The following is a 27,930-nucleotide window of genomic DNA, read 5'->3' as shown; positions in this document are numbered from 1 at the left end:
TAATTTTATTTCAAAGAGAACAGTTTTTCAAATTATGCTTTGCAATAGTAATAAAACAAAAAAATATTTTTGTTTTATCATTGTTATATTATTCTATGATTGTACGTAATTTTCAGGGGGTATAACTACCAGTTATAAAATCAGTAGCTGTGAGTGTGTATTATAGTGTATTGTAATTTGCAAATTCTATGGGCATTTTTATGAGCCTTCGGATAGTGCGGAGTGATTGCAGCACCTTGTTAAAAAAGTTAAGGAATTGTACGCTACAAGTTAATAACTAGCGAGACACGTGTTAGCGACGCAAACACGTGAAACTCGATCGAGAAAAGACGACGGAAGTATAGAAAATGTTTGAAATTGAATAGCTGGTGCGGTATTTCGATGCGCATCATTCGCAAGTGATGTTTTTATTGTTTGCAAGCATAATGGATTCGACAAAGTTTTGGGAATCGCAAAACTCTATTAGCTTGCAGATTTATGGCGTTTCTATGATGCAGTAAACTTGCGGATTGGTTCAAATTTGCGAATCATGCATGTCATGGAAACATATCGATAGTTGGCCATCATTTTTACCCAATGTTTTTACCCATCAATGTTTTCTTAATGACTGTTAGCACCCTAGAGATTCCTTGACAGTTTTTATCAACTATTATTAGGAACTGAACCACAATTATCCTCTCTTGCATTGAGTCGAGGCTACTAAGACTGTCTATGGCTGTGTCTGTTGCATTTGCAGTCTACTCCATAAAGCTGTGCTGAATGTTGATGTTTGTTTGTTTATTTCATCAATAGGAACTTAGAACAAAAAATTGAAGTAATAAACACATCACATGGTTGTCAACATAAGAGTGTATAGTATATTTCCAATAATGAACAATAAATATAACAAGACAAAGGAGATGATTATGCCTATATACAACGGCAAACCGGTCAAGGCAAGGCCAAGTTTGACGATAGCAGGAAAAAATAGATTCTTACTCCAGCAGTTGAACTCTTCGACTATTTTTAAATTCGGAAATGGTCCTATGCTTTTTAACATATATATGTAGTTGGTTCCATAGCAATGATTCTTGGTATGTTGTTTTGCGATGACTGGCGGCAGAGCTAGATGGTGGAATGGGTAAAATTTTCTCGTAATTTTTCACGTTTTCTCGTAATTTTTACAGGCACAGTGTTTTGAAGATAATCTTGAAATGTTAGAAAAGCACAAAGCAAAGTATGCCATTTATAGTAATTTTTGTCTTTTGCTGGACTAAATTAACTTTCTCGACAGGAAAGATATGATATCCAGCGAGCAAGAACAGTTCAAAACATGCTAGCATCGCCATTCTGTTGAAGTGGCTGCCTGGTAGATATGTAGGTTTGTTTACCCTTTCGCTCTAGACGCTGCCACCCTGCACCACTGGTATAGCAAGGTGCTTTTACACATGCTGTTTTTGGTTCCGTAAGGGTGTTCAGTTTACCTGACCACCTCTCTTAGCGCTGACTCAACAAATCGAATGAGCCACAAGCAAGTTTTTTTAAAGATTCTAATTTATATTAGTTTTAACAAAAAAACAACTTAAAACCCTCTGAAAAAATTATTAGCATAAATGATAAAACACCAGAAAATCATTCAACTCGCTGAATATTAGCAAATTTTCCCCAATAGTTTTTTGTACATTCTCAATGCCAAAGCGCGACTACATCGGATAGAAGCCTAAAAGATTTTATTAGGGCACCTTTTTTTATAAAAACTGTATGAGAATAAAATCAAAAATGTTACCTAGCAACAGATGGTAAGTTACTAATATATGCATACAGAAACATTTTGACAAAAAGCAAACATAAGGGTGGCTCGCATTAGAGAAAAAGACAAGGGCTCTCATAGGCGCGATGTGGATGCGGCGCAGAGACAAGCCTCTTTCTCCTTAGCATAAGCTTAACTTGACTCCATTGTTCGACAAACAACGTTTGATTAAAGACAACAAGACAACCTGTCTCACGAGAGTCAATTAGAGATAGTGTTTGTCTAGCTATACAATGGATGGATTTAACAACAATGCCAAGAAAACAGCACGGAATAAATAGTTATAACTGCGCAGAACTCGATACCTAATCAATCTAGCCCCACTGCAATTACCTACTCCCTATGTTACGTTCAACCGATGCATCATGGCAACCACTGACAACAATTATCTCTGGTTACCCACATTCCATGGCGTGGTGAAATTCCATTAGGGTGTAACGTTTCACATTTTAGTGAATGTCATTATATTTTTTTAAATGTCATAAAACCATATGTGGCTATACGGTTTGAAAACTAAAAAGCAGAACCAGCAAATGATTGAAGCTCGGGCCCCAAAAGCAACTTATATCACTTTTAACACCTTGTTGCCTAGTTTTGTGAATGCAAGTGCATCACCTGATCCTAGACCGTATGAAAAACTTTCCATCAACTGTGAACGTACTTAGAATAGCACGATTCTTTCTGAACTTAATATCATTTTGAAGCTATAAGTTGTAGAGTTGAAAAAAACCAAAATCAGATCGAGTAAATTTTTGTTCCTACGCACTTTCACTTAAAAGCCGACGTTCTAGAAGTAACTGAAGAAACATATTGGTTGATGTACACCGACTCTGATGGAGTGTATACACTTGTTATGAATAGAAAATACTTAATTTTAGTGTAAAAATATTGCTGCTGTCGCTAGGTGTCGAAGCCAGTTAACATTTCAAATCTCATTTTTGTAAGCTATCTCCATGGCGCGGATCATGCAGATTTAGAATTGTGCGCAATTTGCGTTACCGCGAGAGAAGTGTTTCTATGGACTCGCATGATGAGGATGGACTTCCGCGCCTTGTTGACAAAAGGTAAGGAATTGTACGCTATAGGTTAATAATTAGTGACGCACGAGTTAGCGACGCAAACACGTAAAATTCGATCGAAAAGGGACGACGGAAGTATTAATAATGTTTAAAATTGAATAGCTGAAGCGGTATTTTAATGCGCATCATTCACAAGCATGATGGATTCGATAAAGTTTAGCGGATCGTAAAACTCGCGGATTTATGCCATTTCCGTGATGCAGTTAATTTGCGGACTAGCTCAAATTTGCGAATCATGCCGCCATGGAAACAGTGTAGGCTATATACATGGCATATGTATAAGTCACCTGCATTGATTCTGGTCAACAAATTTTGTTTGTCTCCAAAGTAACAAGCTCAAGGCTTGAGGGGATAAACAAAGACGGCTGACATGTGGTCAAACTCGACCATATAAGAGCCATAAGAGTACACAACAGCACGAGTCTAGGTAAGCAAATATCTTACTAACTCACCACAAATATAATCGACCCGTAAGTATTTTCCGACTTGAGGGCACAAGTCGCCAAATGTAGCTTTGTTCACTTGCAAGCGACAGCTACGTTTGCCAAAACAGCTCTCTTTGACGATTGTTTCAGAGGTATAAGATAAGCAACCTGCAACATAAGACAATTCTATAAGATGATCGGCGGTAGTAAGAACGGAGTTGGGACATTCACTACAATCGTTATGTTTTATAACTCTGGTTTTGGGAAACTCGCCGAAACCGTCGCACTGTTGAAGTATTAGTCGTATGATAGTCAGAATTGAAGCTGTGCGCATGTTGAGTTACCATGCAATAAACGTTTCAAGGTACATTCAAATTATGCCGGTCAACACAGGCGCTTTGTAAAAAAAAGAACGATTTTTACACAGGAGTTCGAAGTGACGCATTCGGAACTGCTCAAATTAAAATGGGAACGACTGAAATGCAAAAAAAGGATTAAAATGGAATAGCTTATGCGACATTTTTTGGCCATTTCCATCTTTCGCAAGCATGAAACACTCAGTAAAAATTTGCGAGTAACACTACTCGCTTACCCTAGGACATTTATATTTCCCTAGTATTTAGTTTCGTGAGTAGCATACAGAGTAAAATTTTGCTGCAACTTAATTTCGCAGCTCTGATGAGTGCGAAAATATAGCGATGTGAAAATAAATGCGGTGGAACAAACATAATTAGATTCCTCAGTTTCAGTTCGACGATAAAAATTTTTTTCATTTGGGACTAGTTTGTAATTGTGAACCGCAGGTAGAATGGTGTGGGCGAGGTCGATAATGCAATTTGATAGCTTGCTGCCATTTGTTTCTTGGACTATCAATGAACAAAGCTATTTAATTTCGCGTTTTCACTCGTTCGTTATGTTAGTTTAGTTTCACTCATGAAATTTCCCGAGAGGATGACTTCGCGAAAACGCAAAAGTTAGATGAGGCGAATACATAAGTGTTCTAGGGTAACCTGTGTGTTTTTGCTGCTTTAATCTTGCGAATGGCGACAAACTTTCAGATTAACCCCATCGTGGAAACACACTCGTAGTAAGAATTGTGCTTAGCAATTAGCATAAAATCACAAGGTACATTAGGCAGCGACATTTTTCACTAATTTTAAACAACATTTTCGATTGGTCGATGCTCAAAAGAAACTAGATTTCCGGATTCACAAAACGCATCACTGATCAAATGGCAATGACAAAAATATGATATGGAAGGTCTATGCATTGGAAAATTAGTAGAAATACCTTCATAGGTTAATATTGCTTCGGCAAAGATTAATAAAAATTTGGTGTCTACAATCGTTGCAGTACAATTTGAAAGAAACTACAGGTCATGGAAGAAAGATTTATCGGAAATTATACAAAAAGAAGGTGCACAAGTGCAAAAAATAGAATATGACGATTGGAGATTTCAGGCGATGGTGTCTTTGTAACGCATCGGCAGTCATGATGCTGCATTTTAGGGTCGCATCACTAAATAGCTAAAATGCTAGCAACATTGCTAACACAACTTTAAAGAGATGCAGTCAGAACACTGTTGAACGAATGCGACACTAAAGGTACTAGCAGTTGAGTACGGCATCTTTAATAGGCCTGGTGGCATCATCTGACCTCAACGGTCAGCGGAGAGGTTAGATAGAAATTTCATTACGATCAAAAGAAAAAAACTGTTTGTATTCAAAAGCACTCATTTAGCCTCTGAATGCACCAAAGATTCTAACCATAGCATTTCCATTTTTTGCTGCAGTTCAGCCAGCAGGATGAAAAAATTCATATCCCTATATCATTCTTAAGTTATGATACAGTATTGAAACAGTAAGAAGATGTTTATAATTCAGGGTGCTTGTGGCCGCTAAACCATAAAAATATCAAACCATGTTCAAGTTTATTTGCCCTGATCTTCTCAATCCATTTGAAATAAGTTGCAACTATCTACCCACAGTAGCAGTACTAATAACTGTAGCAAAAAATGGCAGTACAAGTACTAGTAGTGGTGTTAGTAGCACTGGTAGTACTGCCAGTAATAGTAGTAGTAATAGTAGTAGTCATAGTAATAGTAGCAGTAGTAATAGTAGGAGTAGTAATAGTCATCGTAGTAGTAGTATTAGCAGTAGTCATAGTACAGTGTTGTAGTACCAGTAGTAGTAATAATAGTAGTAGTAGTAGTAATAGTGATAGTAGTATTAGCAGTAGTAGTAACAATGAGTAGCAGAGGTTGTACTTGCGCAGAGGTTTTTCCTAGTGACCAAGTTACTATGGTCAAAGCGCAGGTGGATATAGTAGTTTAGCTTACTAGTAGGGGTAGTTGCAGTGCCATAAACAGTTGCTTCAATACTGGCAACATTTTTATTCTGAATATGCAGATGAGCGATGTCTTATTGTATGTTATATAACATACCTATGGTCAATTACTAATCATGCATTCTTCAGACACGTATCATATTACGTGAAGAGCCAAGCATGCGTTTAACGATAAAAATCTACACCAATAGATTTTATATCACTCAATCGATGTATCTGGTAACCACACTCAGCCAAGAACATGTTAACCGATATATCAGTTAACAGAAGGTTATTTGATTGGGTGAAGGAAGTGCTATGATAAGCCAGAAACGAATATGATTGGATAAAAAAGGAAGACGTGCTTGCAACTGAATTATTTGGTTTGAAATAATTTAGGCACTTAAGCATCAAATAAAACTGCCATAAAACCTGCTCTCAAAGGCGATGAGAAATGTTTCTCTCTTTCAAGTGTGTAAACAAAATCTGAGAAGAAAGAAACTTGAGTCAGTTCTTTTATTCAGGTTAATGTAGAAGATATTTCTATTAATAAACGTCTCTTGTCTACAGAGTTCGACCTCTGTGGCTATAAATGCAATCTCAGTTGGTAGCTGGCTGAGTTCTAAAAGGTGAGGATTATCTTGTCAGAGACCAAGTTAAGTAAAGCAAACATCATTAAAAGTCTTCATCTCAACCTAACTGAACTTTTAAAAAGGAACGAAGTGAATTTTCGCCAGCAATTATCTAGTTGAAACCGCTTTCCGATGTCAATTTGAAAGACTAACTCAAAGTCAGCAGTTATTTTTAAGATCAGCCCTTTTTCAATAAATTCTGCGCCGTCCCATTTTAATCATTGAAAAATACCCAAGGAATGACTGCAGAGAACAGTCTGTACCCAGGGTTGATACTCTGAAAGAAACACCCACTTGGCTAGGCCCAAACTTGGATACTGTACCCCCAATCACCTGGTTGGTCATTTGAAATACACCCCCTAAACAATAGGAGTTCCCCAGGGGGTGCCCAGGTTCCACACCCCACTAAACATCCAATATGATTCAGAAGCTATAAAAATAAGTTCCACTAGGCCTATAGCATATGTATCTCCTATGTATCTAGAGGAACACTTGATCAGGCCAGGAACAGTGTGAAGAAATCTATGAGAAACATGGGCCCTTTCACTGGCTTGGCTGTGGAAACCCTCCTAATGTAGCAAATTCACTGACAGTGCCCCATGGTCTGAAAACCCCCCTAAAATGTGATTTTGGGCCGAGCGTAATGGGCCTTTTTTGAGAAGGGGGGGGGTAGAGTATCAACCCTGGGAGTCTGTAGGACTACAGAATTTCATAAATGCATGCTTTAATTTTGTTGTCGTATTTGTTAATTTTATCATTACAAGAAATTATTTCTTATCTGAAATTTCTATTTATCACATCTCTTGCTTTACGACAGCGCATTTTTTTTGGTAGCAATTTGGATTTAGTGCCAACTTTTGCTACAAGCAATATTTTTTATATGAGATACTACGAGTGATACTACTTAGTGATAAACTGTCACAAACGATTTAGATTTATACCGAACAAATTTTGGTGATAGTGTCTTGTCGGTTTCATCGAAATCCCAAAAAAAATTTGGTTACAGCACTGGCTAATGATATGCTTGTTATACTCGCCAATCAATGTTACAATTATAAGTTACACGTTTGGTTCATACAAGAATAAAACTTAGGGCGAAACAAAACTTCAGTCTTATGTTTTCCTGGCATTTTGTCCGACTCGAAACTTGGCCAATGATAACGCAAGCTATATTGTGCACAAACTTAAACATCTTTTCCACTTTACCACATTTATTATCAATTCCAATTTATTCGTAAGCATAATTACTCAAATTGCAGAAGAACGGTTTACTTTCCCTCAGGCAGTAACATGTGACCGCAGTTATACCTATCCCATGTCTTCTTTTACAGCTTTATGAAAGCTAACACAGCTTGATTGCTATAAAACCTTAGTAAATCTCTTGTTTTTCCCTAAACAAGTTTCAGTAAAAGTTCTTTAAAAGAATCGTTTTCTCTTAAGTAAGCAAAATCGGCAACAATTTAGCAATGAAGAAAATAAGCAACGCAAATCGAAACAGTAAAACCAAGTCTTTGGCCATCTTTATCTATTAATAATCTATATATCTCAGTGGTTGTATGATTGTCTTTTAATCGACCGTGTGTCCAGTTATAACAATTAAAATCTAACAATAAAAAATCTGTATCACAGAGGGTTTGATCTCAGAATGCCCATTTGTAAAGCAACAAGCTAGCTCATTAAGCTATGCAGAATACAGCTTACACAAGGGCAAATAGTTATTATCTGGGTCAAAATATGAATAGCGAGTTTGTGTTACATGCAACGTCACTAAAGCTTGCTCATGGCTCTTTATTAGTAAGTTCAGCAATACATATACTAGCTTACCCAAATTAGCCAATGACAATTACATTAACCTGCCACTGTTTATAAGCTGTTTTTAATACCAGTGCAACACCGGCAATTCATCTAGTTTTTACTATAATAAGGACTGTCCGTCCATCTGAAGCCACAAGGTTGGGAAAAAGATTGCATCGTACAGGATTTAAACTTGCAACATTCAGCTTGGTAGATCGACAATAACATTTGCACCAACCATCTTGTTTCGAAACAATTGTGCATATGGCACAGAGAATAACTATATTATAGTTATTCTCTGTGCCATATTGGCACATCTGACCATCTCTCACAGCGTACCAGACTGCAAGGGTACTAGTGACCTTACATCATTTCAGTTAAAAGATCTATATGCCACACCATCACTGCTTTCGTTTAAATTATTTCACCACTGTGTGTTGTCTCTCAAATTACCAACTCTAGAACTGATCTAATCAGCCTGTGCAACAATTTTGTTGATATAATGGAAGGTTGAATATCTAGACATTGAACAAAAAATATTCTAATTACAAAGCGATTCGAATGATGACTTGACATTCCAAAATTCAATCAAAGTTTAAAAAAGGTTGAAAGTATGATATGAAATTAATTTACACTAAGTGAAAATATATTAAACCTTTGGCAGGGGAAATGACCAGAATGTCGTTTATCGGTTGCGTGGGGAAACGACATTTATGTCTATTTCGGTAGACGTTTATAAAGCTGTCGCCTAGTAGCGTTAAACAAAGGATATGAACACTAGTAAGTTTTAAATATCATCAAAAAGATATCGGTCGATGATTTACAATATGAAACGATTATCTGAGAGGCGTTGCTTTGTGCTAAAAGCTAAACAAGTCGCGCCTCCTTGGAAAAGAATAAAAGTTGGAAAAACCAGTCAACATCGGCTCGGCTTTCTAAACGGTAAAATAAAAGATTTCTTGATCCTGCGATCGTTAGTGATTTTTTGTCTGATCAGAATAAAAATAATTCAAATGATAGAAGTGATGTAAACTTTTTTGATCTTTTAATATACTTGTAATATACAGAGAAAACGATCGTTATGGTGGCTCGCACGGCTACGTTAGAGCCTTTGACTCTACCGAAAAAATTGCTTCCAAGCATTTTATACAGGGACAATTGCTCATGGTTGTATTTTTTGAGTAGTACATATGTGAATGAATGTATATGTACAAAAATTATGTGCATAGAAATAAGTTTAAGATTTGAGCTATGCATGTTCATAAAATATCGATTTTATTGAAATTTCGAAAATAAATTACATGAGTTTCGGTTGTTTTTGGGGGGCTTATACCTGGTCAAAGGCTATACCTGGTCCAAAGGCTTAAGTGTCAGCATTAATGGAAAATTGTCACCCTGAAAAATCTCCAATTGAAATTCTTCATGCTTGGATTTATGCCAAACCAATTATAGAGTTGTCTCCCTTGGCTCACTCAGGCTTTTAAAGTTCTGGCTGCTAAGCATTTTAATGGCCGAGTACACAGCACTTGATCTAATAAAATAAAATTAAAAAAAATAAAAAGAAAATAATAAGAAATAGAAAAGAACTAGACTGTTGCCATATTTTAGGTGCAGAGGGAAGAGATTTGGAACTTCCTATTTTTGTATTACAAAATTTTTTGCGTGCCTTCGGAATAAAACGACATTGTTAAACGATGTTTAACAGGTTTTCGATGCTAACATGTTACCAATGTTTTCGCTTTATGAAGTGAAACACAATGTTCTTTCGCCCCCGCCATACAATATTAACAAAAGATTTTCTCAAGATTAAAATTTGGCAGTCGGTGTGCTGAATATGTCGGAAAAATGATGATGCCGATATGCTATTTGCCAAAATCTCTTCCGCAACAAATGGAGAACGACGATGCAATTGAAATAATACAGATTTTTGTGGCAAATGTTAGGCCATTGAAAATTAAATTTTAAAAAACCATAATAATGATACATCTTATTTGAATTGGCTACATAGCTTCAATAAGAAAACTTTGCATCCACCATTGATCTGTTTTACTACATGGATTCGTCTCAATAAAAGTGAATTCGTCTGCCTATCATGATTTTGTAGAAAATACGTCGATGTTCCTATTGTCACACACCTTTCAACTCTTGTGAGCACCCGCCAGCTCACAAACATACACAATTACCAGCCTAAAAAATTTTAGTATTCAAAGTATTTTTTAGAATTTAAAATCTTTGTTAGGTAAACTTTGCTTTACATGTAGAGTGAGATCCGCTACATACCTAAAGAATCATCGGGAAGGGTGAGTCTGGGTGATGAACACTTCTGTGGAATAAGGTCATCGAATCCGTACTGCGCATTGACAATGTTAAGTCTTTTGCTCTTATCACAGGCAATCGCTAGCTCCGCATTTTCGCAAGCCACTTCAGTGATCTTTGTAACTGAAAGCAGAGAAGATGCATTCAGAGTAACCAAAATAATACAAGAAATGTTTTGCTATTTTTTATGCTGTCCTCATTCGTTTGGTTATTCATGGTTCCTCGCTCGGCAAGTGATCATCCAAAATGCGCATAATCATTGACAGCTGCTAGCACAAAATTTGGTCATCGGTTTGATCATATTGTCATAGTATGAATTTAAAGACAAGCTTTCACATATTGTTAGTTGATTTTATTTGAAAGCATCAGCATTTTTCGATCATATGAGATTTTTTTATGTTTGAGGTGATCTGACTGCCAGGATATTTCAAGATTAAAAGTGACAAAACGTGATCGCAGGTAAAACGCTTAGCTCAAGCGAAAGTGCGATTATAATGTCTATAGTTGCAAAAGAGCTGACAGAATAGAGATGGGTAACACTGCAACTTGGTCGCAATAGCCGATATCAACTGTAGCAGTGGTAACACATTAGTGACATCATCGGAGCATTTTAATCGCGATCAAGTTTTGTTGGTTTAAATCTTGAGACATCTTGGCAGTCAGATCACCTCAATCATCAAAAACAATCGCAAGTGATAGAAAAATACCGATGCGCTCTGATAAAATACTAAAACTTTTTAACGCATACTTTTAAATTTGTGTTAATGGTAAGTGATTTACGTACTTTACTATGTATCTTAGAGTTGCAGGTTCAAACCCTAGTAACAGAACTATTTTATGTTAGTAGTAGCAGTTTACATGTAATGTTTAATAAATTTAAAAAAAGGCTGCATTAATACTAGGGCGATTTGTTGGAGTTACTTCCACACTGACAGTGTTATTCAGCAAAAAAGTAAGCCACTACTAACACAGCTTTTATTATGATAACTTGGAAGTCATAAAACAGGGTATTTTTTGAGATATTTTTAGCATCTAGTGTTGCCAGAATCGAGGTCGAGTGATACCGGAATCAGGTCGGTATCCAACAGCTACAACTGCAAGTACTAATAACTCATACAATAACCTTAGTTTTGATCTGCTGCCACCCTGCAGTTTCCCAGAGCTACTTAACGTTGGCAGGTGCAGTCTTAGCCGTCCCACTACAACGCCGAGCGATACAACAGCGTCCCACTACAACGCCGAGTGATACAACAGCTCATTTGATCTAAGAGTAAATAGAATGCTGAGAATAGGCTGGTTGACTATTACAGCATAGAATGGGAGAGTAACCTAAGATTTGAATGGAAGGATTTAGAAAGGAAACTATGAATGGAATGCTCCATAAATCAGCATACGATCTCGAGTAGACAGTTTATTGAGAGCTTTATGAAGCGCCCTACACATCTATGTAAATATTTGGCGGCGCTTCGACATTGCGTCGGCACAATTTTAGTACAGGTTGATTTATAGCCTAATCATAGTTAGCTGGGTACGATAAACACCGACATGACAGTGACTACAGGTGCTCCAATCACCTGTCTGAGCTGTCAGTGCTCACATAAAGGGGAGTTTCTATCATTGACATTAGCTCTGACATTTGTAGCAAGTGAAAGTGCTACTATGTGATGTGAAAGATATTATACGGGAGAGCTAAAGGCTGGTCCGCACTAGGTTGGTGTTGTTCTTTCGGTGATTATTCGTCGATTATGTGCATCGTCGAGACAATGCGGATACTTCAGGAAAGATTGCAGGCGCCAAAAATTTCCGATAGTTTGTTGAGCATCCACCACAGTCTGTGCGATGTGTACTACTTCGGCGATGGCGATTGGAGGTCACAGATTGCTTGATCTGTATTTTCAATTTTGACAGCTGTTGCGAGACTAGTATTGCATCGTTTCCGCGAACGAATTGTGTAATGAAAGCGCTATAACGCAATATTTCACTGATGTAAACGTGGATAAGTTCGTGATAGTGTGAACTCCGTTATCACAGACGATCACCGAAGTATTTTGTGATTACCATCGCCGTGCTCCAATACAGTGTGAACCAGGCCTCAAGGAAGGAACAAACAGATATTCTTGACTTTCTTGTCATCCATAATTGGCAAAACGCACAGCAGCAAACTCGCTAGTGAGCTAGCGAAATCTTGCATAATATTTTCGTTATTTGCACACAAATATGATTTCACCGATAAGTTTGCCTTGGGCAGATTTTATTAGCTGGTAAATGACTTTTAGACGGATATACAAATATTTGCTGATCCACTGTGAAGGAATGGCAAGCTTTGTACATATTGACCAGCGCGCACTGTAAATATGAAATCTCACCATAGAATATAAAACTAGCATCGACTGAAGAAGTACATCGGCCAACGCGAAGAAATGGGACTCGTTTCTAAGCGGTGATCATAGCAGACCCCATGACAGCTTCCTAAAGATCGATTTGCACCAAATTTGAGATCTTATCACAAAATATCGGTCTTTTTCTATGATTTGCGATGGTGTTTGATGTTTGAGATGATTTGACTGCCAGGATGTTTCAAGATTAAAATTGATAAAACTGGATTATGGTTAAAACAGTCAGATCAAGCGAAAGTGCGTTTATGATATTTATAATTGCAAAGAGACCAACAGAATAAAGACGAGTGACTTTACAACTTAAATGCAATAGTCGATATCAACTATAGCAACGGTAACAACTAGGGATGTCATTTCGCGCGCATATTTTTCTTCTGAGTAGATTTTAACCACGATCAAGTATTATTGATTTAACCTTGAAACATCCTGGCATTCAGATCATCTCAAATATTAAAAATAATCGCAAATCATAAAAAATACGGATACTTTCTGATAAAATCTACTAAAGATTTAGTGTAAGTTTCTCTTTAACAAAGTATCCTCTCCTTTAAAAAGCAGCATTGTTGAACAGTAGTAAGGGCTGATAAGAAGGAAATGACCCTTGTGGCAGTCCAACTATTGTCCTTTTGCGTCCCTATGGATCCTGACCCTAGTAGCTAATTAGCTATTCGGTGCTTTTGGATAGAAACGGAAGCCAGCCTTAGCTATGCATTAAAGCGTGTCCACCCAATTATGAGATCTGATTTCGGTGAATGAATGAGATGCAAAGGTCAAACAACCAGAGGTTATGTCTTTCAGTCTTCCACCGTAATGTTTATTTAGTTACAAAGAATGAAGCCAAATTATCTCTTTTACAAGGTAGTCAAAAGGCAGTTACTGCTATATGGCGAAAATAAAACTTTTCTAGAATGTTCCGCCCATCTTGAGTACAGCAGAATGGGTAAACAACTGATGGGCCCATCGCTCTTTAGTTTTATCGACAACCACACGCCATTTTTCATCCGTTTTCAAAATCAGAAACCAGATTTCTGGTAGCTGAAAGGAATGGTGACAAAACCAATATTATATCATTTGCAATGCAAACTGAAGTTAGGGTACTAGCCTGGGGAATACCCAACCTTTATAATAAAAATATTGCTATGTCATTCACGCAGTTAATTTTTATATTGTATCCTGTTATATGTACTTTGACAGTCTAGTATGTTGTGAGAGATGGTCAGGTGCAAGAATTATGTATACAATTATTCTGAAATTCTGCAAGGTGGCTGATTGTCAGGGTTGTTAGAATGTCGGGTCGTTAAGCCAAATGATTCAAGTTCAAATGCTGTATGAAGCTGTCTTTTACTGCTACTCTAAAAGCCAGTTCACACTATATCGCCATGAGTCACCTTTTTCCTTTCGACGTTCATCGTCGATTATGTGAACCATAAACCGATGGATCCGACGAAGCATCGCGGGACAATAACTTCGCCGAGCGTCGACAACCGCCTTTCAAATATGAACCATTTCGACGATAGTAACTCGCGGTCGCATATAGCGTGATTTATTCATACTCGTTTACGATAGTCATTGTGAGAATAGTATTTAATTTCAGCACACGAAAGCAAAGAGGCGTTTTCGTGAAAATTTAAAAAGAGGAATGGAACACTACGTCACGGAGTATTTGCTGATGCAAACAAGATAGGTTTGTAATAGTGTGAACAATGTTATCATTGATGATCATTGAAGTACTGTGTGATTAACACCGAAATATGGCGATATAGTGTGAACCAGCCGTTACTAAGGCTTCAGACAGACAGACAAACAAACAGACTCCCTGATTATAGTGAAGATTGTCTCATTTCCAGCGATCTACCACTAATTTTTATTGCTGTATGATAGAACTAGTCCAAGCTAGGTCTGTTATTTTCTCAAAGGATAAAACATATTTACTCAGGCAACACCGTGATTGTCGAATTCAGGGGTCTAAAAGATAAGCGATACCCACGCAGCGTCAACAATGTATTCAACTGTTTTCTTTCTACCAGATTGACAGATTAGATCTAGCTCGTGTTTACAACCTTTTCTCGCTGTACTAGCTTACTGCGTCATACGTCTGCTGAGAAGGTAATTAAATTTCTCAGCAAGTTTCTGTATCAATTAATTCCTTTAGTCGGGTCTCTTCATCGCTGATTGAAGTGTCAGGCATTGTTTAAAAGTATAAGTTATCTTCAGAGTTGAAGAAAGTAGAACTACTCAAATCGAAATAGGAATGACTGAAGTTTAGAAAATGTTTAAAATGGAATAGCTTGCACAGCATTCGCAAGTGCCGTTTCTTGCAAGCATGAAACATTCGACGAAAGTTGTGAGCAACAAAATTTGCTTGATTTGCGAGTTTTCGATGTTTCCATTTTGTGACTGACGCAAACTTGCCAGATTTTCTGTATCATGGAAACATTCAACGAATTGATTGGTATACAACAGTGGTAGGGGTTAGGAACCAGGTTGGGAGAATTCAATGCAACTAGAATGAACGCAGCTAAACTCGCTATTTCTCACACGTTTGCTACGTCAAGGACAGTAGTTGCCGAGAGGGCTATTAAAATAGATACAATAATGAGATATTATAGATATAGTAATTAAAATGTTTGCATTCTGAATTGTCTTTAATGTACTTTGCTATTGATTGTTTGAGATGCAAGAAGCATCATCTATCTAGCTTGGCTTGGGCTTTCAAACAGCTGTCTGACACTGTGCCTGTGTTCCCAAAGGACATCGCATGCGTGTCTGTTGGTAATTATACGGCCTCTGCAGAAATCAGCACTAATTCTAAGGACAACAGCTCATTATTCTAGTCACCTGTTTATGTCTTTTTGTAAGCGTGAGCTAAACTTTCACAGGGCTTCTCAAAGATTGGGAAGCTAGTATACGTATGCCTAAACAGGAAGTCTCTAGAAATAACCTCGTGTTATCACAGAGTACTTGGGTGAGACGCAAGTGTAAATTCAACAACCTAATCACAGATTAAGTAGCACAGCAAACAAACTTGAAGGCTGGATTTTACCGCGGTGATTTTTGGCGCTTTTTGAAGTAGGAAAAGGTTGGAAGTTTTGTCAAGCATAAGCTTCAGAGTTCACTAGCAATCAAACAAAAATTTACTACTATGCGATTGGATTAGCAAGTTGCATGCACAGCCAATCAGCACGCAGACTCGATAGTAGCGAGTATATTTTTTTATATTTATTATGAAGTGCCAATAAGTTTTCAATTTATTTTAGAAATTATAATCATGCACCAAATAATCACGGAAAATCGCATTCAATTTGTCTAAGGGAGATAACTTATGAAATGCTGTAGTTGATTCAAGGCAGAAGAATTGCAGCCGAAATACTGAAAATTTCATTTTTATCACATCAGCAAAAACATCAGGAGATCGTCAAAACGCTATTACTGAAGCAAACACACATTAAAAAGAAATGTCAAACCAGTAATTGGCATCTTTCCAGGACGCTAACTCATTGAACGCTAAGCGGAATTCCTAGGTTATCAATGAGCTATTATGTAATGCAATATTGTATGTTACAAGTTTATGATTACCTTAGCAGACAGAAAAGGAGTTGCTAGCATTCCATCTTTCTATGATATAAGAATTACTAACAATGTTGAAACCGTATCGGAGGTCGTCATGCATAGGCCTATAAGTGACACCGTCAATCTATAACCTGATTGTCTATGCTGAAAGTGACCTTTCGGCTTATTGATATCCTATAATTCTTTCAAATGCCAAACATTTTCTGTTTGAGAAATGCGACCAACAGCCTTACCGTTTCCAGTATAATCCAGATGAGGACGACAGCTTACGACGGTGATAAAAACCAGCGAGGAAACCACCCAACTCGAAAGGTACATATTCCTTGCAGTTCCTCTTGTTTGAGCGTTTAGTCCCCTCTATTACACCATAACCAGATACTGTCAGAGGCACTCCGGTCAATCTAGATTTTCCAAGCTTTCAATCGGTCAAAATCCTTTACGACAAGTCAATCACATTCGGTAGAACGAACAAAACAACTGACATGCATTACTCATTGTATCCTGCTTCAATGATGGCAAGCCGACTACCCCCTCATGCCTAGTCTAATATTATTGGCTCATTATGCGTGTAGCGGGCATTTGATTGGAGGAATGGTGAAAAATAAAACTGCCTTTGTTTACGAAGTCACAACACGGACAATCGAGTTTGACATTATTATAATTAACTTGGGTAGGAATTTATTAGACTGTGATTACCATTTGCCTCGGATTCATGAGCACAGGAAACAACGACCTTGTTTCCTAACAGCTGAAGTATCAAATAGGTGAGCTATGGAGCCATCATTTATTACTCCTGCACACAATGACAAAATCTTTCGTGCACTCACTGAAGGTGCATTCAGATTATCCTCATAGCTTTGAAGAAGGCAATAAACTTTTCAACGAACCTATAAAGTTCGAACTTCCAACGTGCTATAATTGCATGTTTATTTTAAATGCACTTGCTTCAAGCAGTACACAAAGGTTATGATGACTAGGTTTCCATGACTTGGTTAATCCAAGAGTTTGTGTCGTCTGCAAGATGGAAACTGGCAAAAACCTACTAATCAAATGATTTTAGTTACTAGAAAATTTTAACCAAATGTTTCATGCTTGTGAAGGAAACGGCACTTGCGAATTATGTACAAGAAAATGTCGTACAGGCTATTTCGTCTTCAGCATTTTTCATACTTCAGTCATTAATATTTCGATTTGATGAGACAAAAGTAGGCCATTATGACCTCTGACCTAGAAACCTTAATTTTTTTAACAAAGCGCCTGCGTTAATCCGCAACAAGCCCTAAGTTTCCATGACGATCATGATGCGCAATTTGCACGTTAACCGCATCATGGAAATGGCCTAAATCCGCAAGCTAAGCGAGATTTGCGATTCCTACAACGTTATCGAATCCATCATGCTTGCGAATAACGGAAACAGCACTTGCGAATGATGCGCATTAAAATGTCACGCCAGGTTTTCAATTTTAAACATTTTCAATATTTCCGTCGTCCATTCTCGATCGATAATTATTAACTCACAGCGAACAATTCCTTACCTTTTTTCAAAAAGGCGCCGGAGTCAATCCGCATCATGCGAATGTCTATAGAAACACTTAATTTGCACGGTAACACAACTCCAAATCTGCATGATACGCTTCACGGAAACACTAATGTCCATTAAAACGCTCATCACACAGTGCATGAGTGCACAATTCCAAATCTGCATTATCCGCACAATAAAAACATAGTGAATATTGGTAGAGCAGCCATCGGCTGAAGCTTATCATTGCTCGAACTGACCAGTAGATCTCCGGCTGGGCCTTTATTGTGGACATGTGAAGGATACAGAGCCATGCTGACGGCAAATTTTATGCCTTCTAGCTTGTTTTCTATTGTAATGGCACACTCGCGCCATTTGTATTATTTTTTTAAGCAAACAAACAAAATTTCTTTCTATCATGAATACGAAGCTACCTTTTAAACCAAAGAACACCACTTTTTTGTCACCCAGAGCTACCCACTAGTAGATGAGTCATAGGTCGCCTTGTTCCAGGAACATTCTAGAATAATTTTCTTATTAAATGTCATGTAACCATTTTGAGTTACACGACATGTGATAAATTACATGTCATGTAACTCACCCTTGAGCAAATGATATAGCAATGGTAATTTTATACACATCTACCTGTAACCTACATTGTTAATGTGTAGCTATATATGTCATTGTTTGGATATACAAGTCTGCAGATATTGCCACTCCTGAAATATACACTTGCATTCTACGTGTCAAAAGCTGACATGGTCCTGATAGGCAATGAATGACCCAGTGTTTTAATTATCTTGGACCAAGCTATTTATTTCAATGTCCAATCAAAATATATTTATCTCAAATTGTCACCAAACGCGTGTCACCTTAGATGCAGGTTTTATGGCTTGTGAGTGTGTTAGTAATTCCAGGTACGCAAATGTCAAAGTTTTATTAGCGCTGTACTCAAAAACGTCTTATCTTGAATTTGCCAGTTCACTCGGGTGCAAAATGGAAAAGGACAACCCTTAAAAGAGAGACAACTGGCGAGCTCGCTGTCTCACTAAGTGATACTAACCAAACAGTCCACTTACGGCCCTTTCAATGTCAACAATACATTAATAAGTTAGCTAATCAAGCCATGAAACAAACTGCGACATTCTGTAGAAAGTCGGGACGATTACCAACCCACCCACATTCATGATGAAGAATCTTAGTTGTATATTTTTGGGAACAATTTGAAAGAGGATAGATAAGGAAAGGCTAACTATAGATACTGAGGGCGTATTTTGTTGGAAAACAACTGGGAACATGTAATGGCGGTAAGATTAAAAGAGATCCTTAGATGTTGATGCACACCTAGCCTAAATGTTTTCTCTCGCAATATATCTGTAATCATCTCATCATATTTTATGAACATTAAATGAACAAGTAAGTGTGACTGTCAGAAAACTAGCAATGCAACCAACTCACTGAAAAGTTCTTTCAAATTTAAAATATGAACTTGGACACAATCTTAAGGGATTTCATCAGAAAGTATCATTATTTTTCTAACATTTGCGATTGTTTCTGATGTTTGAAGTGATCTGATTGCCAGGATGTTTCCAGGTTAAAAACAAGTCAAAAAGCTCAGCAGAAAAAGATGTGTAAAATGAAGTCACTAGTTGCAGTAGTTGATATCAGCTGTTGCTTTCAGGGTGCAGCGGTAAGCGTCGCTATTCCGTCAGTCTCTTTGCAACTATAGATGTCATAATCGAACTTTCATCTGATCTGATCGTTTTAACAGAGATTAAGTTTTGTTGATTTTAATCTAGAAATATTCAGGCAGTTAGATCACCTCAAACATCAAAAACAAGAAAATAGAAAAAAAAGATGATATCCACTAAAATTTTGTGCAAGTACATCTTTAAAGTGAGAAATATTAATTCACTTTCACTACTTATGTAATATCCTTAATATGATGTTATACTAACTGTCCACACTCAAGTTAATTGTCAACCTTATTAAACAAAACTCAAAGAGAAGACAACCACAGATATATTTACTATCATAAGAACCGTGTCCACGCTGCCACGTTTAAAGGTTAATAGAATGATTACTATTAATGAGATTCGAGTGACTTTCAGATTTGTAGATCGACTCATTTGCTGCTTTTCGAAATATTTGTACAAACAGTTATTACATCTGACGATCTCTCAGGGCATAAACTGCCAGGTGACTAGCAAAAATGGATCGGTCAACCAGGCTTAAAGAATTGATGATGCAATACTAAACATTCTTGATATGTGAATAGAACAGTAAAAATGATACAAATGTATATGGAACAATCTCAACCCTTTCCAATCCTATTAAAAATTTATCAACTGCCCTGCTGTGACTAATTAATTTTAATAATTAAATTAATTAATTAATTTTTCACTTGGAATCCCGGTTATTCCAAGATCAGGGTTAAGAGAGCATAACTCTACCGTGGTATATCAGGGATCAGAGGTGAAAGGGTTAAAACATACTAAATAAATAAGTTAACAGAAGTGATAAAGATATAAAAACAGATGTTTTTGATCCATGTCTCAGCAGGCAACCAACTTACAGTTAAGCTCCAATTTATAATCACCTTGATAAATGAACTTTCAAACTTATCTAAAAATTGAGCCCAATATTCAACTCAGCCCTATGAGTAATTCTAACATGCGTGTCAAAAGTTTTTGTTTTTAACATTGCGGTTTTGTGGAAGTAAAAACCTGGAAAAAATAAAACTCATAAAAACATAAAAAACATAAAAAACTTGTATGACTAGAAAAAAAATGACATAAAAAACTTCTAAAACTAGAAATTCCACTGTCATACAGCCCACGACCAAAGTGATAATGGAAAAAAGAAAGGGTACTGTTGGTTGTTGAAAAAGTAGTTCTCAGCAGGAATTGACAAAGTATAGTGTAAATGAGACTTGTTTGAAATAGAAATGTTCTAGAAATAGCTTGAAAAGCTTGGTTTAATACAATAATAAATCACACCTAATCACACAAAAAGTCACACCTAATCTACTACTATCTCAAACCTGTTTTACAACGATAAAAAAATTAATTTAAGCTGTAGGCCTAACCTACTGTAATGTATGTATTTTAACAACAACGATAAGGAAATATGTTTATTATAACTCAGAAATGCAAAACTAGAAGTAAAATGGCAAGCTACTGTGTACTATACACAGTTTGAAAGTTGGTTGTGTTGAATGTAGAATGGTATTGATAGCGATCTTTAACAGAAAGCAAGTATTAGCCAGCCAATAGGAGAAATGCAATATTAGAAGTAAAATGCACTGATATTATTCGAATAACAAATATTATTAATATAGTAATATAGTAATAATAGAAAACCAATGAACAATTTTGTTTACATTTAAAAACGTCGTAGCTAACAATATCAAGAAGTATCAAAAAGAATATCCAAACTTAGTAATAGTAATACAATAATAATAGAAAACCAATGCACAGTTTTCCAGCGATCTTTAACAGAAAGCAAGTACATGTATGAGCGTTCACGCATCTGAAAGTTTTCTGCAAACTGGAGCAAAATAACAAAAGGTTCTCGTCATAAAGGGGCATTGTAGTTCAGCCCTAGCTTGTACATAAGTTGTGAAGAATTTCGGCTAACGTTTTAAATAATGAAGCCTTCGGTGATTAGACAAAAACAAGCTGATAAACTGTGTACCACAATTTCGTACCTATAAATCGGTCAACGCCTCAAACGGTCTACGTTTATTACACAAAACCTTTGAATAAATTCGATTACAAGTAAACAATGCCGTAGACTGGTGAAATGTGCACATTATTTTTTTGCGAAACGCGCACGACTTGATCGTTATATTATCTGTCGATCGCCGTTTCAATTTCCGGTCTTAACTTTTATTAAACTAAGCTTTTTAAGCGTTTTGTGGCAATTTTCGACCAAATTAATCTGTCTATTTGTGTATAATCCGATCAGATGGGTAAGTTTTAAGATAATACCGACGGTTTACAAAGACTTAGTAACATATTTAAATAGGTTTAAATGTGTTTTGTATTGTTATTATACTTTAACGACTTTACAAAACGATGCTTAAATTTGTTGATGAAATTTCTAGACAAGAGTTCGTCTCATTGTTGATGAATAACTTTTGTAAGTTGTGTGCACATGCATTTATCATAAAAACTCCCACACTTCGCTCCGCTCGTTTGGTCATGGGATAATGTAACTATAAAAAGATTTTCTTCATTGTACTTAGCTTCAGTTTGACATAATTATCTATAATGCAGAATAATAGTTGTAGTGCTATTATCTGCTTATAGTTATCAGCTTGCAATTACCTACAATTATAAGTTTTTGGACTGTGGAATGAGCTGAACAAATTACAGTGTTTCCTCTTGGTAATATTTGCTGTTTAAACAAATGACACAAATCCTAAAATGAGTTAATTTTGTATATAGCCTAGATTGTTTAAAAGTGAGTAGGCAACTTCTAGAATGACAGAATAAACCATTTGATCACAAATATAGAGGGTAAATAACTCCCGTATTTAAGCAGAACTAATTATTTATTTAGCAACAATGTAAGGGTCTTGCTATATTAAATTACTATAATAAACTACAGTGTTTTCGGTTGATTATACTGGCAAAATTTACAATATTATTACTATTTATAATAATATTATATATTATTATAAATTATAATAATATAATATTAATTACTATGATAATTATTATATTATTATATTAATTAATACTTATAATATTAATTATAATATTATTATTATAATATTAAATTTACAATATTATATTATAATAGATACATTGTGCTGCAAGTTTATCGAAAACGTAGGTAGTCACATACCTAGTTATGGATTCGATGAACTCAAAAAAGAATTTTAACCAATAAATTAGCCTACGGACATTATTTTGCTGACACTTTTAGTACCAAATGATTTAGCAAAAGCTTAATGTGCTTTTTAACGGCTATTCATAGATGTATCTAAGCAAATAATAATAATTTTCTCAGGCTGTGAACTTTCTGCAAGGTAAAGGGGAGTTGTTGTTTAGCAGTATTTTGCATATTATGAAATGAGCCCAAAAAGTTTGATTCATTTAAACTTCATTTCACCGGCCAATGCTGATGAAAGCAAGTTGAGCTATGTAGAAAAATAATAAATAATTACATGAAAATTAAAAATAGCATTTTTTTTTAAATGTGGCTTTTCTTTGTTTTTGTAAGTGTTTGTTTAAAGAAAATTTTTTAACTCTACTAGAATTTTAAAATTCTACTAACGTTTACAACAAAAACTGGTATTTGATTAAACGTTGTAATCTTATTTTTTTCAACATAAATTTTTGCACGGAATCCGTTACGATTACCAATGGAGCGACGACCATAACATTGCAACCAAGCAGCATAGACGGAAGAGAACAACTCCCTTTCAGTGCAGCTGGTGCATGAGGTGCAGTACGTCTTGTGACAAGCTGTTGTGTTGCTCGCCCGCTCGACGGGGGACAACTCCGCAAAAACAACAGTTTGTCAAGGCAGGCTAGATTGGAATCAAATAATGTAGCAATCGTCCCAACAGAACATAACTATTATTTCATAGTAACTTACTCTTGCTGTCAGTTTTATATAGCATTTGTGTAGATTCTATTGCAGACTGTTAATCTAAAGAGTTACAAAAGTTATATCAAAATAAGGTTTTGCACTTTTGTCAAAAGAAAAGTTTTTTACCAAAAAATGGCTGGATCTCAGACTGGCATAAACAACACCAAGGAGAAGTTTAACCCAATCAAGAGGAAGAAATGCAAGTTTGCTTGCAATTAAACACTTATATATGATTATATGATTATATATATGATTATATATGATATACATGGTATATCATATATGATATACATGGTATATCATATATGATATACATGGTATATCATATATGATATACATGGTATATCATATATGATATATATGGTATATGATATATATGATATACAGTTGATACCTCGTTATACCTCGTATACCGTAAATTCCAAATAACGTAACGAATTTGTGTGAAGTTTTTGCTTCCTACTACGTAAAAAGTTTCATATAACGTAAAGTGTCTAGTCAGGTGAGTTTTCAAAATTGATTTGAATGTTAGTTTATGTCGCCACAATTGCGAAAGAAAAAACGCTGTGCATTTAGCGTTATACCTATTATAACGCTCTATTATAAATTTCATGACATTCTAGTTCGGCGTAGTAGATCGTCAGATGTACTTGTTGATGCGTTGATCGACAGAGTGCTTGTTAATGTAATTGCTGCGCAATTGTTGATAAATACAAATGCGATCGAATGGTGCGGGTGTTACAGCGTCAATCTAACAGTCTTAATGTCATGAGTTGGAGTATCGCCAAAAATTATTTTCATCTTAACCTTGGCCTCCTAGATAGTGATAAACGACCAACAGGTAAAACCATTTTTATAATTAAAAGCTTTTTGTTGTTTTGTCTTATTGTAGACGTACAACACATTTGCTATTAGCTTTACTTTGCAGAATAGATTTACTTATTTACAAAAATAAGCAAACCGTTGTAAAATAGTGTCAAAAATGGGCCAGTCCCAATCACCTTGTTGTGAATTCACCGCAAATATGGTCTATAAAACCAGTGATGTTGATCATAAAAAGGAGAAAAGTTGTTGATGCAAACCAATAATTTTGCAATTACGGTACAGCCCACAAATTAAAAGAGTTAGGGAAAGTTTTTCTTTTTCGCATCCCCAAAGGGGTGAGTTTGGAAAGATCTAAGAATGGATTAGGCAATTTACATATATTTTACCGTTCCTATATCGTAAATTCCCTATAACGTAAACATTACTGGAACGGATTATTTACGTTATAAAAGCTTCCACTGTATATGATTTTGAAAAGAGAAAAAAGAGTTAAGTTCATTTTTAACTTTTTAATTTTTTTGAAGTGACATTCATATGATTATATAACATTATATGTATGATTTGTATATATGGGAAAAGAAATGTAACAGCAAATATTTATAAACACAACATTACTTTCTAACAACATTTTAAGTCTAAGACAAAACCGAAAACACGATTTTGCTAATTCCACAACATTGAGAACACAACTCTCGCTTTACTGATATAAACCTTTTGACATAAAAAATACAAGTTAAGCATTTTGATTAAATATAATTATAGAAAAAAATGGATGTCAGCAGCAAATACTTTGAAACATGTTTTTAGGCATTCGATATGTCCAGGGCAGAATGCAAAAAAAGAATGTTTTTGCAATTTTTCTCAATGTTGTAGAATTTGCAAAAAAAAGACTTTTTTTGCAAGTTCTACAACATTGAGAACACAACTCTCGCTTGAACATATAATTGCGTCTGAAATGATGAAACTTACTTGGAATGCATTCGTACTTAAGCTTGAGGTATTTCCCTGTAGTTGGGCAAGGGTCTGGATAAAATGTCCTAGAATTAGTTTTTACACGACACTCTCGTCTCTCTTGACACACACGCTGAACCGCCTGCAAACAAATAACCAAACATACATTGTTAACTCAAGTTAACGTTGACTGTTAACTTATGTTAACTGAAGTTGGGATGAACCACCAGATAGACACTAGTAATTGAGTTGGGACAAAATGTTAAAATTTTTAAGGATCTCCCATAAACATTCTGTGATATAGTTATAAAGCGTGTTAACCAACATTAAGCCATAGCCTTAGGACCAAGTAGATAGAAGTAGGTGAAGAGGGTGTCGGTGCGAAGTCGTATCAATTATCTAAATGATTACATAATGACATTAGTCTGTCTCGTTTGTGCTTTACTTATTGATGTAAGCATTATATCTATAGTTGATATAATAATAGCACAAATTATATTTATGATATTTTAATATTTTCATTATTTTATGATTTTTACTATTATCATTAGTATAATTTTTCTTAAATGCCTTGAGCAAGTTTACAGCCATTTGCCATTTGCCTTTTTATTTTAAATACAAACAATGTTTTTCTTTTCATTTTAGACAATCAGAAACAGTCCATTCTATTGTTGTTGTTACATGACCCTCTCAGGAGTAAACAGATTGGCATGGACCACTTAGCAGGTGTACCATTACGGATTGTTACGAATAATCATTACAGAATTGTTTTGTATCAGAATATTATAGATATTTCATTTAATTGAAGTAAAATGATATGCCTTTCAACTATTTTTACAAAATGCATAAATTTGGTGGCTATTACACAATTACCTTTAATTAGGAATATGTTTATACACATACCTCGAATGCAAATACGAAGTTGTGACATAAATTACATAATATAATATTATTACATAATATATTACATTATACTAAAAGTAAGCCAGGCGATGCCAGGATTACTTTTGTTTTTCAATCAAGTCTAGAGATAGGTGTTTAAGAGGCTGGTTGTCAGGAACCTGATGAAGTTTTGGAACCAAATATTTTTAGCAACTTGACAGAAGGCCCAGATTATATGTGTGACGTTTGAATGGAATCGGCCAAAAAAATGTAAAAACGCGTAGCGTTTACAAAAACTGATAAATACACACCTAATGATAATATGGGATACACTAATATATATTATACACTTTTCTATGTACCTCTAATGCAGATGGAAAGTTGCAGCTTAAATTATACTATAATATATTATATCAAATTAAATTATATCATATTATACGCTTTTCCACATACCTCTAGTGCAGATGGAAAAATGCAGTTTAAATTCTCAGCCAGTGGGTCCCAAGGCAGATCCTGATATTTAGGCGAGTCCTTGTAGGGACAAATGATTGAGCTTGGGAGTCGTCTTCCAAACTCAGCGCTCAAAACAACTATGTACGTGTCAGTCGGACAAGTGAGGACAGCGTCTTGCCCTTCGCAGATAGAGAGTGCTTGCCTGTTCACACTGCTGGTGGTATCTATTATAAACAACCCAATAGCAGCTGTTACACGTAGCAACTGCAGAACAAAGAAAACTCACATCTGTAGCTGTTACAGAACGATACCTCGTTTAAACTGATAAATAAACACAATCATGACCTATACGTGTAGGCCAAATGCACAAAATGTCAAAACCTAATTGAAAAAGTTCATTGCTTCACATCTATTCAGTCAAATTTACTTACCGTAAAAATTAAATGTTACACAGTAATGTTTTAGTTAGTAAAACTAACTAATAAGTAGGAAGTACGTATTCTGCCATTATTTCCTTTATTTATTATATTATTATCTATTATATACATATAATATATATATAATATAATAATATATATTATTATATTATATATATTATATAATATATATATAATAATATCTATTATTATATATATAATAATATATATATATATTATTATATTCTATATCATAATCTATGTTATTTATTATACTATTTCCTATCTCTGATTAAAATTTGTTAAGTTAAGTTCAAGTGTGTCATATTACATTCACTACAACAATGCTAAATTGTAACTAATTTTTTATGACTTTTTCAATGCCTCTAGTGATGTCTACACTTGAAATGATCATTATTGGGTTGCACTTTCAATTCAATATTTTGTGCTGACTTTCTTGAAAAAATTATATTTACAAGCAGGTAAAGTAGCAAAGCTTTAAAAATATTTAAAAATTCATGATTTTATTTATCAGTTTTGTTAATAAAAATAATAACAATGTGTTTATTTTTATAACTCCATATACCAAAGCTTGTCGGTAACAAAAAAAGTTGAATAAAATAACTTTTTTATATTTTACTCATGTTTTATTCACCATTTTATTCATGGTGAAACTAATATTAGATGTCTCACTCGGTGCTGTTAAAATGCTGCCAACTATGAACTTTTACTGCAGTTCATACAATATTTTAAAAATATAAAAGTGGAAAGCGATTTGTTTTCATAATTTTTAGCAGCCAAATAAAAAACCTTGCACACGCCAATTTTGTATGAATTGAAATTATTGCAAATGCTATCCGACCTTTCAAAATGATCCTATAATGATATAAGATTGCTTTTAATGATAGGCAACAGGAGATAATAAACTTGACATAGTTTAAATATTATGTTTAA

At 35.3% G+C, this 27,930-nt stretch overlaps 1 protein-coding gene across 1 annotated transcript in view; it reads right to left on the bottom strand.

The window, feature by feature from the left end:
• The window catches only part of LOC137403927 (protein eva-1 homolog C-like), a 55,444-nt gene that overhangs the window by 9,084 nt on the left and 18,430 nt on the right, over nucleotides 1–27,930 (bottom strand). The window contains exons 2-5 of the mRNA XM_068090048.1: nucleotides 26,561–26,784; nucleotides 25,244–25,367; nucleotides 10,325–10,483; nucleotides 3,321–3,461 (exon numbers count right to left, since the gene is read on the bottom strand). Coding sequence (XP_067946149.1) covers nucleotides 3,321–3,461; nucleotides 10,325–10,483; nucleotides 25,244–25,367; nucleotides 26,561–26,784 — 648 coding nt within the window. The remainder of the gene's footprint in view (nucleotides 1–3,320; nucleotides 3,462–10,324; nucleotides 10,484–25,243; nucleotides 25,368–26,560; nucleotides 26,785–27,930) is intronic.

This window comes from Watersipora subatra, chromosome 9, assembly GCF_963576615.1.
Source record: "Watersipora subatra chromosome 9, tzWatSuba1.1, whole genome shotgun sequence".
In the NCBI taxonomy this organism is placed as follows: Eukaryota; Metazoa; Bryozoa; class Gymnolaemata; order Cheilostomatida; family Watersiporidae; genus Watersipora; species Watersipora subatra.
This window is presented reverse-complemented; position numbering and strand designations above follow the sequence as displayed.